The following is a 13,455-nucleotide window of genomic DNA, read 5'->3' as shown; positions in this document are numbered from 1 at the left end:
CTTCACCTTTCTCAAGGGTTCAGCTTCCTCGAGCTGAATTTCTTTAAGCTCCTCTAGAGGTTCGAGGTCAACTTTCTCCTCAATCCTCGGATCAATCTCCTCGTCGATTTCTAAGACCGTTCCATCTTTACTGTCTACGATAACGAGAGCCTGAGCGCTCGTTTGCTTCTTTCTCAAAGAGATGCTATAGCACTCTCTCCCTGCCAGCTGGTCTCCTTTTAATGTCCCGATTCCGCTAGGGGTCGGGAACTTAAGGGCCAGATGCCTTACAGATGAAACTGCCCCCAGCCCGACCAGGGCGGGTCTCCCGAGCAGCACATTGTAGGCAGATGGCAAATCTACTACTACAAACTCCATTATCTTGGTTACCGAGACTGGGTAGTCTCCCAAGGTCACAGGGAGCTCAATGGATCCCATGCAGGCAGTTCCTTCTCCTGAAAAGCCGTACAAAGTAGTTGCACACGCCTTCAGGTCGCGAAGGGAGAGCCCCATTTTCTCAAGGGTTGCTTTGTAAAGAATGTTGACTAAGCTCCCATTATCTATGAGAACTCGGAGGACTCTTTTATTGGCGAGCTGAAGAGTAATAACCAGCGGGTCATGATGTGGGAACTGAACATGGGAGGCGTCCTCCTCAGTGAAGGTTATGGGTTGTGATTCAACCCTCTGGCTTTTAGGTGCCCTAGGTTCGGGTTCATAAGGAGACCCGTCCCCTGTCTTAAGCTCGTTAACGTATCTCTTTTGGGCATTCCTGCCTCCTCCTGCGAGATGAGGCCCTCCCGAGATGGTTATTACGTCCTCTCCATCTATCCAGGGGGGGGGGGGGCTGTCCTCTTCCCGAGATCGAGAGTTATTATTTTGCGTTGTCGGAGGCGCAGCTACTTTCTGGCTTGTGACCGTCTGACCAGAATTCTGGTTTTTGACATACTGCCGGAAATAACCTCTCGAGATCAACCCTTCAATCTCGTCCTTCAGTTGTCGACATTCATCAGTTGTGTGTCCGGTGTCTCTGTGGAACCGACAATACTTACTGGAGTCCTTCTTGGACTTTTGATTTCTCATTGGGTCAGGACGCCTGAAGGGGACCTGGTTTTCATTAGCCAGGTATATGTTTTCCTGAGACTCGTTGAGCTCGGTGTGCACTTTATACACGGAGAAATACCTCTCTCCTTTCTTTTTATTTCCTCCCTCAGCTTCGGGATTACTTCCTTCGTTCTTTTTCCTCTTGGATGGGTTCTCCGAGGCAGGCTTTGATACCGCTGGGTCCGCCGATGTTGAGGCAGAGTTGATGTTTATCGTTGTAGTTTCGGACTGGGAGGTCGTTTTTAGCGTCGACCTCGCTTCATCTACATTGACAAACCTCTGCGCTCGTCTGTTAAACTCGGTTATCGACCTTACCGGTTTCCCTTGCATATCTTCCCAAAGGGCACTTCCCAGTAATACGCCAGCTCGGATAGCCATGAGGTGTCCGCTGTCATCCACATCTCGAGCTCGGGCTACTTCCAGATTAAATCTTGTCAAGTAACTCTTCAATGTTTCACCCGGTTGCTGCCGGACGTTAGTTAAGGTGGATGCTTCTGGTCTGACCCCTACCATTACTCTGAACTGCTTCTTAAAGTCTTTGGACAACTGCTCCCACGAGGTTATCGAGTGTCTCTTGTACTTTTCGAACCAACTTTTGGCAGGACCTGCCAATGATGTTGGAAACAACATGCACCTGAGCTCGTAGCCTACGTTACTGGCTCTCATGATAGTGTTGAAGGTGCTCAGGTGACTACATGGGTCGGTCTTTCCCTCAAACGTAGGGACGTGAGGAATCCGAAACCCTTGAGGAAATTGAGTGTCAGAAATATGAGGAGCAAACGGCTCGAGCTCCTCATTAGAGTCCTCGTATCGACCATTTCCCCGTTCATTCTTCAAAAGCCTAAAGGCTCTTTCGAGCTGATCGATTCTTTCTTGGACTGGATCAGTAGGAGGTGCTGTCTGGAATTGAGTGTCATTGATCGTAATTCCAGGCTCGCGTCTCCGCGAGGGATCTCTACGCCTATTCAAGCGATCCCTCAGGTCCGGATTCGTTTGATCTCCATTCCCCCGACTCTGATTCAGATGATTGCGCAGGTCGGGGCGATTCTTGCGACTTCCAGCATTCTTACGATCTCGGTTATGCTTACTGACCGACCCGGTATCTCCGGAATCTTCACTGGTAAAACTCATTGCACGGTTATTTCGAGATGGATTCTTTCCACATCGCCTCGTCTCCGCGGTTCGAGACTGAGATGTCTGACTTTTCTCAGATGGAACACCTCTCCGCTCCCGGAAAGTTTCCCTGTTCCCTTGTCCATTCCCTGCACACTCTTGATCTTGATCTCGAGCAGGTTGAGCGTTTGTGCGGGGCGGCGAAGGATACCTTATGGGTGACGGAGGGAACCGTATAGGCAACGGTGGCTGCCACCCTTGTCGCGACCTAGAGGGTCCTGAATTTGCCCAAGACGGGTCAGCGCGTTCGGTGCGCTACCAGGTACCTGAGTCCGAGCCTCTGCAGGGGTTCGGTTATTCTCAGTTCCTGCAGGCACTTCCACAGGCGGATTAGGCGGGACCCGAGCTCGGGTACTCCTTTGAGGCCTAGTAGGAGCAGATGGTTCTGCTGGCGCCGGAGGTTGAGTTGGCCTCCTTGTGGTAGCATCCTTTCGTGGACGTCCACGGGGCCTCCGGGGAGGAACATGCACGTCCCTTGGAGGAGGGACTTGGTTTTCACGCGGAGGCGGGGGCTGAGCCATCTGCGCCTCTGCGGCTATCCTAGTCAACTCCTCATTCCATTTGTTGGCCTCTGCCAATAGCTGTTTCAATTGCCGGTTTTCCAGTTCTACTATAGGAACGTAACGTTCGGGATTGTAGTACATATCCTCATCCCTTGGTGGAGGCGGTGGTCCCCGGGAATCAGAGGACCCACTCCTCTGCTCAGCATCCGGGTTCTCCATTAGTTGTTTTCCAGGACGCCTTGGGTAGTTTTCATCAGGGGTGTTCTGATTGTTTGCGGCCATGATTTTTTCCGGGATGAACGCTTAAGGCTCTCAATGAAAGCACCAAACTGTTGACGCCGTTTTTCGTCAACAATGAAAGAAGAGCACGTAAAACGATGATTGAAAATGGCCGATTAGAATAAAACAATATAAACACACGATTTTTACGTGGTTCAGCAGTTAAATCTGCCTAGTCCACGAGTCTTTGTTATTAAACTCAAGATTTTCTCCAGGAATTCTTCAAGGATGAATTCTCTAGAGTTTTCTCTCAAGGATCAGAATTTCGGTCCTTTACAATGGTGCATGGCTTCTCTATTTATAGAGAAGGCTAAAGAATACTATCCCACATATTTTGGGTAGTTACTCTTTTTGTATAAATAAAATTAATGGCTTTAAATGCCTATAATCAGATATATAAGGAAACGTCCCCTGAAGACCAAGAGACGTATGATACCAAATAATATCCCACGATTCTAGGGGATTTACAATAATAAATGAAGATTACATCTCATATTTATAACACTTGCAGATATTCAAGGTGGTTATCGCGTATCTCTAAGGTTTTTAGCCTCTTAGGTCTCCCGTCATCTATCGAGCTAGGAATATCTCCCGAGGCAACACGGCTTTCGAGATCGTACGTATCGTCGAGCTCGGGACCCCAGATCCGAAGTCGTCCCTGAAGATGAGTGTGTTCCCGGAGCTATCTTTCGAGATCATGAATACTTCGAGGTCAACATACCCGAGGTCGTCTATATCCTGCAAGCTCGGTACACATTCCTGGAGCATGTTTCCAACCTTATGAGCACTGATTTGCGAATCCGTCTTTCGAGATCATAATTAACATAGCTCGAAATCTGGGTATAACAGGTTTCGCGGGAAACAAAAGGATGTGTTCGAAATAATTTTTATAAATATATATATATTTTACATAATTTAGTATTAATTTTTACAATATTTGTCCAATTAATAAAACAATTTTTTTTAACTAATACAAATACATAATTTTTTATAAATATATATTTACATAGTTTAGTTTATTTTTAAAATTATACTATTCATAAATTATAATTTTAGATTTTTTATTTGAATTTTAGTGACATTTTATGACTGTCGGCATTTGATTTTTATTAACTGTCGACGTTGTGGTCAATAGCGACATCTTTTAACTGTCGGCATTGGTCTCGAATTAACTGTCGGCGTTGGGGTCAATAACGACACATTTTAACTGTCGTCATTGGTCTCGAATTAACTGTCGGCATTGGGGTCAATAGCGACACATTTTAACTATCGACATTGGTCTCGAATTAACTGTCGGCGTTGGGGTCAATAGCGACAGTTATTAGCTGTCGGCGTTGGTCTCTATGCCTACAGTTTTTAACTGTTGGCGTAGAGTCCCGCTAAGAAATGACGACAGTCAACAGAGTTGACCGTCGTGGTTGGGTGTCGGGAAATCTCAGTTTTGTAGTAGTGATCCCTGACTTTGAGATGAAATGCTAGCTAAAATTTTGACTTCAGAACCAGCAAGGATTGAAGGAGCTTGAAGAAATAAATGAAACTGTAACCATTTGTTGTCATTTTTACAAATAGTTATTTGTTGTAATTTTTATGTCTTAATTATGTTTTAAATTATTCATTAACTTTTAGTAATTTGTCACATAATTGTACAAGCATAAATTGATTTATCGTATATAAGTATTAATATAGTATTAATTTAAAGAGTAACGCAATAAATTAGTACACATTGTAATTTGTTTTATTATATTTTGAGTTCAGTAATAATTAATTAACTACAACCCGGTTATGACACATGTCTCTACAAGTTTGTATATTTTGCAATATTGTTCATCTTGTTACTAATCATATGGCTTCTCTTAATTTTCATATTCATTTTGTGATTTTTCTCAAAGGAAATACCAATTATTTTTATATGTTCAAAAACGAAATCAACCAGCTAGTTATTCTCATTAAATTTTAAATTAAAAAAAAAAAACCCTTCACTACATAAGACTCGTGCTTCTTATTTGGATCAGGGAAAAACATGCACGATACTGGAGGGAACTGAGAATAAACTTTAAATGGTCCCATATTTGAGTACGAGCTTTTATAATTCTTTCTTATGATAAGGCAAGAATAATTATTTCTCATTATTTAAATGTGTCTACTTATTATAAAATTTAGAAAAATATGTATCAGAATTATACGAAATTATTCTTGTTGCAGAGTATAATAATCAAAGAGGGTGGCATATATAATTTATTATAATACAAGGATGTCAAAAAAAAATACAAAATCTATAATCGATAGAAACTTACATTAAATATTCAATAACACGTATAGAATAATATATTGGTAAAATTTTGTAACTATAAAAGGATATCGGGATCCTATAGGCAGCTAAAGAAACTTCATATAGAAATAACACACAAGTGATCAAACAATATTATATCTGCTACTGAAACCAGCAGCCCATTAAATGCTCAAGGCTTACTGGTCTTTGGTGGGGTGTTGAGGGAAGGCATAGAGTTATCCTTGGAAAGACCAGGAATGGTTGGCAAATTGGGTTTAGGAAGCTCATGTGGGAGTTCAGGTAATCTAGGAATGTCAAGCTTAGGAAATTCATGGGGCATTTCAGGCAACTTAGGAACTTCAAATTTTGGCAACTCTGGCATCTTTGGAACTTCAAGTTTTGGCAATTCAGGTACCTTAGGGGTATCGTCATGGCTCAATTCATGCAACTTAGGGACTTCAGGCTTTGGCACCTCAGGCAACTTTGGGGCTTCGGGTTTTGGCAGTTCAGGAACCTTGGGAATTTGAGGCTTTGACAGCTCATGAGGCAGCTCAGGCAACTTTGGGGCTTCGGGTTTTGGCACTTCAGGAATCTTGGGAATTTCAGGCTTTGGCAACTCATGAGGTACCTCAGGCAATTTAGGGGCTTCAGGCTTTGGTAGTTCAGGAACTTTAGGAATTTCAAACTTTGGCAGTTCGGGCAACTTGGGAAGCTCGGGCTTTGGAATCTCAGGTACCTTTGGAAGGCTAGGAGTCTCTAACAACTGGCGTGCCTCAGCAACCATTACGCTGCTGATACAAAAAGAAAATGTAAGAACCAGAAATGATAACACCAAATTTGGGAGGCGATGATAAGCCATGTTAATATCGATCAAACTGAAAAAGGATGGTGTGATCCGAAAAAGAAAAACTTCTAATTGAGTAGAAGAGAGAAATTGTTTGTGTATATAAGTGTAATTGCTAATACGCTTTTATAGGTAATGAGACGTGGAGATTGTACTTCAAAGTCATGAAAGGTAAGGTAGGTGTGTTGTTGATCAACTTCTTACTTGCATGAATATATATCATCTTGAGTTTAGTCTTCTTTCCATTAATTGGAGGGTGTCATATTTTGTATAGTTCGTTTTATTGGAAATGAAACGGTTTTGTATGTATTGGGCTGTAAAATTTTTGTTTTGAACTTTTTAAACACAAAAATAGAAATATAATTTTATTTTTGTTTTTTTATTTTTAAAAAATAAAAATATATTTTGTAACTATTTTTGTTTTTTGTTTTTATAAACAAAAAATAATAAACACTTTTAATAATTTTTATTTTTATTTTTTATTTAACAATATAAGGTGTTGATTTGAAGAAGAAAAAAAAATTGAAAACTGTTTAAAAAAATTTTGAAAGTCAAAAAATTCTATTTTTAAAATTTAATAAATTTTAATTAAAATTAAAAAAATAATAATAAATAAAAATAGAATTACCCAAATATATTTTATGTTTAATTTTTAAATTCTTAATTAATTAAATAATTTTTTTTTTTTTTAAGTATTACCAAACAACAACATTATTATTTGAGTTTTAGGATTTTTATTTGTTGCTCTAAAAAATCGGTTGGTGAGAGTTTTGGATCGCAGGAAGCTGCCACATAGTCATTTGTGTTGCTAAGCAGTTGAACAAATGGCTTACTTTCTTGCCTTAAAAGGAGTATACCTTAAATTTCAAAATTAACGTGAAAACCAATTGATCGTACTGATGAGACAAAACTGAATGTGGTAATTACAAGTACAAAGTTATGTTGTATTATCAGATGTTTATAGTTTAGCTAATTGGTGAGCGCTCGAGGTTAGGCATATGCCGTAGGCCTCGCATTAATTTTAAAGTTTTATATAATTAATATTTTTTTATACTTAAACAAGCTTACCTAATTGAAAAAATAAGTCTATTGCATTTAAAAATAATTGCTATTATTGTTGGCCTATTAATTCTTAGAAAAGTTAGAAATAATCCATTTTGTATGTATTAATTAATTAAAAATCAATTAGATATATAAAGATTACATAAGTATATTAATTTAATTAATTTTTTTTTTCTAATTTTAGCCATCTCATGTATAAAATAAAAGACATGTGTAAATATTAAATTCACTCTTACCATTTATGTACTTTCTTAGCTTCCGATAAATATTTGAAGAAATTAAACTTGTGCCCACTTTTAGATTAATTCTATTTATTTTTACCTACCTCTTACTTCCATACCCAAATGTATAATGAATATTCTCAATATACCCTTTCTCTACACACTGGTGGTGTGAAATAGGAGGAATTCTCAAACTGAAAAGTCAAAAAGAAAAATAAAAAAATAATAATAAATAAATTATATATAAGTGGTGGGATCCACTTATTTTTTTTATTAATATTCAGTTTTTTTTTCCTTTTTCTTCTCCCTCCCCGACTCTTCTTCTTCTTCTTCATTTCTTTCCTTGCTTTTCTCTCGGCAAGCCACGACAAGGGCACCAGACCCAACCACCGCCGCCCACCATTTTCGACACGCGCCGGTGTTGCAGCTTCCCCGACCGGTGACGACAACAACCCCAAAGTTTGGTGACCATCGGAGCAAGGACGCGCTCGTACGATCACTCCGAAGTTTTGCCGTTGAAACTTTGAGGTGACTTTCCGGCGAACTCTGAATACCATTCGCGCGAGTGGGTGGCACCGTTGGAGTCAGCTTCGCAAGAGGAACGCCACCCACTAAGTCATTCCAGTCAACTCGCCATTTTTCTTCAGCGAGATTTTGTGTATCTCCACCCTTTGGAAGCATTTTTCGGTGACATCAGAGGTCATTTGGGAAAAGGATTTGTACTTCCGTGATGTACTCATCGAAGGGATCAAGTTGATAAATTCCATGCATATATTCATTGACATTTCCGATACACCGCTCACTGCTGCCACCAACCGCTACTGTGCACCGCTTGGGTGAGGTTCCAGAACTTGAAATTTTAAATATGGTCATATTATATGTCGTTGGACACGATTATGAATAAGGGATGCAATGATGATAATCGTTTGCTCATTTTGTGCATGAGGAAAAACGTGATATTAAAATCGGACTAAATCACTCTAGGATCATCGTCAAGCTTAGGAGCATCGCTTTGGGCTGGGATTGAACATTCTAAGAAGGTAGGGACTTAACTTGACTATTGGACTTATTTTACTCGTACTGAATTTCAGTAAACATATTCCAATTTTGATATTTATAAAATATTTGAAAAATAGAAAATTTAATCTGGATGTTTTTTTATTTGTTCTGAGGGCACTGAGTGCCAAATATATTTTTGTTCACTTATTTATGAAAGTTATGATTTTTGGGTTTTTATTCAAATGCAGCTGGTTTGCTATCCAGTTTTCTAAAATATAAAGGGAATATGTTTCTTTCTTTCCATGTTTACCTGCATTTGGTTATACTGACGAGAGCCATAGTGATCATGATTTATGCATGTTATTGTTTCATGACCTAGTCTCTATGTCATCATAGGTAGATCAAGTGTCCACTCACTTGTAGGTGTAAAGACCTAGTATCTATATACAGGAAGTGTTCTGAGCCTCCCCATTGTGGTGGTTATCAGGTCCGGCTACCCGGTTTAGGATATCGATTTTTCTATGGTGGGTATCGAGAACTAGGGATCTAGTGGACGGTGTGATGTGCACTTGTAGCTATGCTCTTATGATTATTTGTGGTTTCTCTCTATTTTGGTTTATACATGATGAAATATGTTTTGTTTTCAAAGCTAACCATGTAGGGGTCTTATTAAACTTTTGGGTCCATGATATTAGTTGCTTTCCTACTGAGCTTTATAAGCTCACCCCCTATATCTCTCCCATTCCAGGAACCAAGTGATGCGAATGTGGAAGGTGAATTATTAGTGGAGCTAAAGTGTTTAGCCTATTTCTATTGTCTTAGATCTTTTGAGCATTATATATGTATTTGATTTGGAACCTAATGATCGGTATATCTGAATTAGCTATGTAATAGTTAGGAATGAGGAATGGTGGATGCTAAGTATTATTTTGGGTGTTCTTATTAAATTTAACTGTTTGGTGACTACATAATTGTGGGGATATTATTGTTCTATGTATAATGATAAATGATCATGCTTTTATCATTAATATTTTTATATATAATTATAGGAGTTATTCCATTGTTTTGACTTATAATTATAGTACTATTTAAAATAAACTAAATGATCATTTATAAAGACTATTTTTCTCCAAGGGTCAAAGTTTGACCTTTGACCACCCAAGTTATGGATATTATAAATTTTCCACAGCCTAGGGTTCGGGTCGTGATAGAAAAATGTTATCAGAGCACTGGGTTTAAATGCGTCGGAGTGTGTCACCAAAAAATACCTAAAAAAACAAATTTCTGAAGGCTGTGTAGCGCTACAGCGCTACCGTTGGGCGCTACAGGCAGTCTCGATACCCCCAAACAGGGCACCTAGCGTTGTAGCGCTACCACCCTAGCGCTACAACGCCCAACCCAGAAATCTAGGCTCTCAGCTTCGTGTTCTTGGAGTTCTTCGAGCTTCAAAGCTCCAAATCTGACCCCAACCTATTAAATTCTCAAAATTAAAGTCCCCAAACATCCTAATCTCCTAAAACCAATAAAACCCAAGCTTCAATTCATTCAAAAACTCATCAAAACATGAAATCCAATTCAAGCTTAAAACCTTTAAAAACTTAGAATTTAAAACTTGAATTACCTCCGATTAAGTCATTTCTCAACTATATCCCCCGGCTAATAAGCTTCTAATCTTCCCTAAAATCGCTATGCCTCGATCCTCCCTTGAATCCGAGTCCTAGAACTCAAGTTTCCTTCGAAAATGAGATCGGATGTCGAAAAGGGAACGAGAGGAAGAGAAATCGTTTTGAATGTTCTTTTCTGATTCTAATAGGTTACTTCAAGCTTAAGTAGCTTCAAACAAATCATAATGCTCGGGGTCCCGAAAACGCACCCGGGGGTAAAATAGTTAAAACTCCCAGAATTTTCCCCTGATCTTACTAACTCCCAATTTATCATCAAATATTTATTCTTATTACCCAATAACCCGGTAATGTGCTAAATACCCCTTGACTCACTCCGAGTCAAGTATAAATCACGTTGTGACTTTCTCACTAGCTTATCTCTTAGGATCGTCTCATGCTGAGTAACCATAGCATAACCAAATAATAATGAAGCACCACACACATGCCACATATATGCCAAATATACCCGAAATGGCCAAGATATGAAAACTGCCCAATTGAACAGAAATGGGCCCCCATGCATATTTAATACACATAAATATGCATATCAAGTCACATTATAATATTATTCACATAATCACACAATGATACACTTAAATATCATATAATAGTATAATTCCAAAATTTGCCATCCTGGCCCCCCTAATCAAGGCCCTAAGCCTTATTAGGAAGTTTGGGTCATTACACATATTGCATGGCCGGCGACATTTTTGGTAAGTGGAATTCAATTTTAAATCAATTCTCTTGCATTAAATATCATTATATATATGTACATATAATTATATGTTTATTATTTGTTGTGCTAAAAAATATGCAGATTTCACGACAATTAGATACACAACTCCATGACTCAATAATGCGATTTTATTGTCTTAGAAAAATAAAATCATGTAAATATTTCATTTTTGTTGATTGTTGTTGTAAAAAAAAATGTTAGATTACTATATTTTTATATTATTGTATATTTATGTGTCAACTTTTTATTATTATTAGAATGTATAGTTTTAAATATTAAGTTAAATATTTGTACTAAAATATTTGAAATCAATTATCATTTAATATATGGAAAACATTGAATGATGTGTCTAATGTTCTTTTAATTCAAACAAATTATATATTATAAAAATATTTTTCAATAGCATTTTAAAAAAAATGTCACTAATATAACTTATTAGCATTTTTGACATTTTCGAAATGACACTAAAGGAATTCTTTGAATATAAAAATCAATAAATAATTTAGTGACATTTCAAAGTGTTACTAATTATAATTAAATGACATTTTAAAATGCTACAAAAAAAATTAATTTATTGACACCAGAATAACTTATATTTGCCACAAATGTCACTAAAATATAAAATGCCACTAAATATTAATAATAGTGACATTTAGAAATGTGACTAATAATTCACATATTTGGTGTAGTGCGAACGTAAAAAAAAGCATAAACTATATCCTATTTATAATTTGTACCATTGAAATATTTTCAGTTTTTTAGAAAGGAATTAGTTAATTAATTTCGAAGTTGCCCCAAAAAAAAATTAATAAACTTAAATTCGCGGGAATATAATTAAGAGTCTGAAAAATAAAGTTTATTATATATAAGACAAAATTAGATACAAAGTATAATCGAATAGAACCGATTAATACAACAACACGTATACAGTATTGGTAATGAATAATAAACCATGAAAGAAGATCACTCCTTTAGCTAGCTAAAGCTACTTCAACACAAACCGACACATAAACAAGAAATGTTTAAATCCAGCCGAAGAGTATAAATGTATGTATAGATAAATATCTGATATGATCATCCATATATGTATATAAATATGGCACTGAAATTAGCATTTCATTAAATGTTCAAGGCTTAGTAGTGGTCTGAGGTGAAGTATTGAGGGAAGGAATGGTTGGTAATGTGGGCTTAGGAAGCTCATGTGGGATTTCAGGTAACTTCGGAATTTCAGGCTTAGGAAGTTCATGGGGAAATTCAGGTAACTTAGGAACTTCAAATTTTGGTAATTCAGGCACCTTGGGAGCTTCGAATTTTGGCAATTCAGGCAACTTAGGAGCATCAAGTTTTGGCAATTCAGGCACCTTAGGAGCATCAAGTTTTGGCAATTCAGGTACCTTAGGGACATCATCATGGCTCAGTTCGTGCAATTTAGGGACTTCAGGCTTTGGTAGTTCAGGAACTTTGGGGAGTTCAGGCTTTGGTAGCTCAGGTAACTTTGGGGCTTCGGGTTTTGGCACTTCAGGAACCTTGGGAGTTTCAGGCTTTGGCAGCTCATGAGGCACCTCAGGCAACTTTGGCGCTTCGGGTTTCGGTACTTCAGGAACCTTAGGAATTTCAGGTTTTGGTAGCTCATGAGGCACCTCGGGCAACTTTGGGACTTGTGGTTTTGGTACTTCAGGAACCTTAGGAATATCTAACTTTGGCAGCTCAGGCATCTTTGGGAGTTCGGGCTTTGGAATCTCAGGTACCTTTGGTAAGCTAGGAGTAGTTTCTAGCAAATGGCGTGCCTCGACAACCATCATGCTGCTGATAAAGAAAGAAGAAGTAAGAACCAGAAATGGTAACACAAAGTTTGGAATGCATTGATAATAAGCCATGTTAACACAATGTTTGTATGACTCTAAGAAGAATGAGAAGTTAATTGATGAGAGAGAGAGTTTGTTTGTGTATATAAACTTTAAATCTTGATACGCTTTTATAGGTAATGGGATGTGAAGATTTGAGTCAAAATTCTTGAAAGGTAGTGGTAGGTGTGTTGTTGATCAACTTCTTACTTGCTTATATAAATATATATATATGTGTGTGAAAACTACGTACCTCTGATTAAGTGACAGCTATACAAATTTTCTACATTAATAAATTGAATCATGTTGAGTGTCTTTCCACTAATTAATTGGACGATGCCTTAGTCTTTGTAGATTTTATTTGGAAAGGCAAAGGTTTTATTTTAAAAATTGCTCCAAGAGATCGGCGGTTAGGTGAGCTTTGGATCGCTGGAAGCTGCCATATAGTCATTCCTGTTGCCAATCAGTTGAACAAATTGTTTACTTTGCAGCCTGAAAGCTTGGGAGTACTTTTTTCTGTTTTACTTCTGTATTGGTTAGTAATTTGGAATCTAAATATCTAAATTTTATGATATACGTTAATCCATTCGTATATATGGCCTTAAATTTTACATATTTATTCTTTTTAAACGAACTTGTGAAGGTTTTTTTTTAGGAAATATAAACAAATATACATACATACACACCCATTTTGTAATATTACCCAATAAGGATCTCTCATGTAAATCATCCTATATAAATTAAGATGAATTAAATAAAACAAAGTCTTTATTATTGTTTG

The 13,455-nt window shown here is 37.7% G+C and overlaps 2 protein-coding genes across 2 annotated transcripts; both read right to left on the bottom strand.

Annotated features, from left to right (window-relative positions):
- Positions 1-5,241: 5,241 nt before the first annotated feature.
- Positions 5,242-6,251, bottom strand: LOC133781927 (protein PELPK1-like). The gene has a single exon (XM_062221035.1). It carries the CDS (start codon positions 6,161-6,163, stop codon positions 5,495-5,497), a length of 669 nt encoding a protein of 222 aa, XP_062077019.1. The 5' UTR covers positions 6,164-6,251; the 3' UTR covers positions 5,242-5,494.
- Positions 6,252-11,664: 5,413 nt separating this feature from the next.
- LOC133781924 (protein PELPK1-like) lies at positions 11,665-12,774 on the bottom strand. The gene has a single exon (XM_062221033.1). It carries the CDS (start codon positions 12,705-12,707, stop codon positions 11,958-11,960), a length of 750 nt encoding a protein of 249 aa, XP_062077017.1. The 5' UTR covers positions 12,708-12,774; the 3' UTR covers positions 11,665-11,957.
- Positions 12,775-13,455: the final 681 nt, after the last annotated feature.

This window comes from Humulus lupulus, chromosome 6, assembly GCF_963169125.1.
Source record: "Humulus lupulus chromosome 6, drHumLupu1.1, whole genome shotgun sequence".
In the NCBI taxonomy this organism is placed as follows: domain Eukaryota; kingdom Viridiplantae; phylum Streptophyta; class Magnoliopsida; order Rosales; family Cannabaceae; genus Humulus; species Humulus lupulus.
This window is presented reverse-complemented; position numbering and strand designations above follow the sequence as displayed.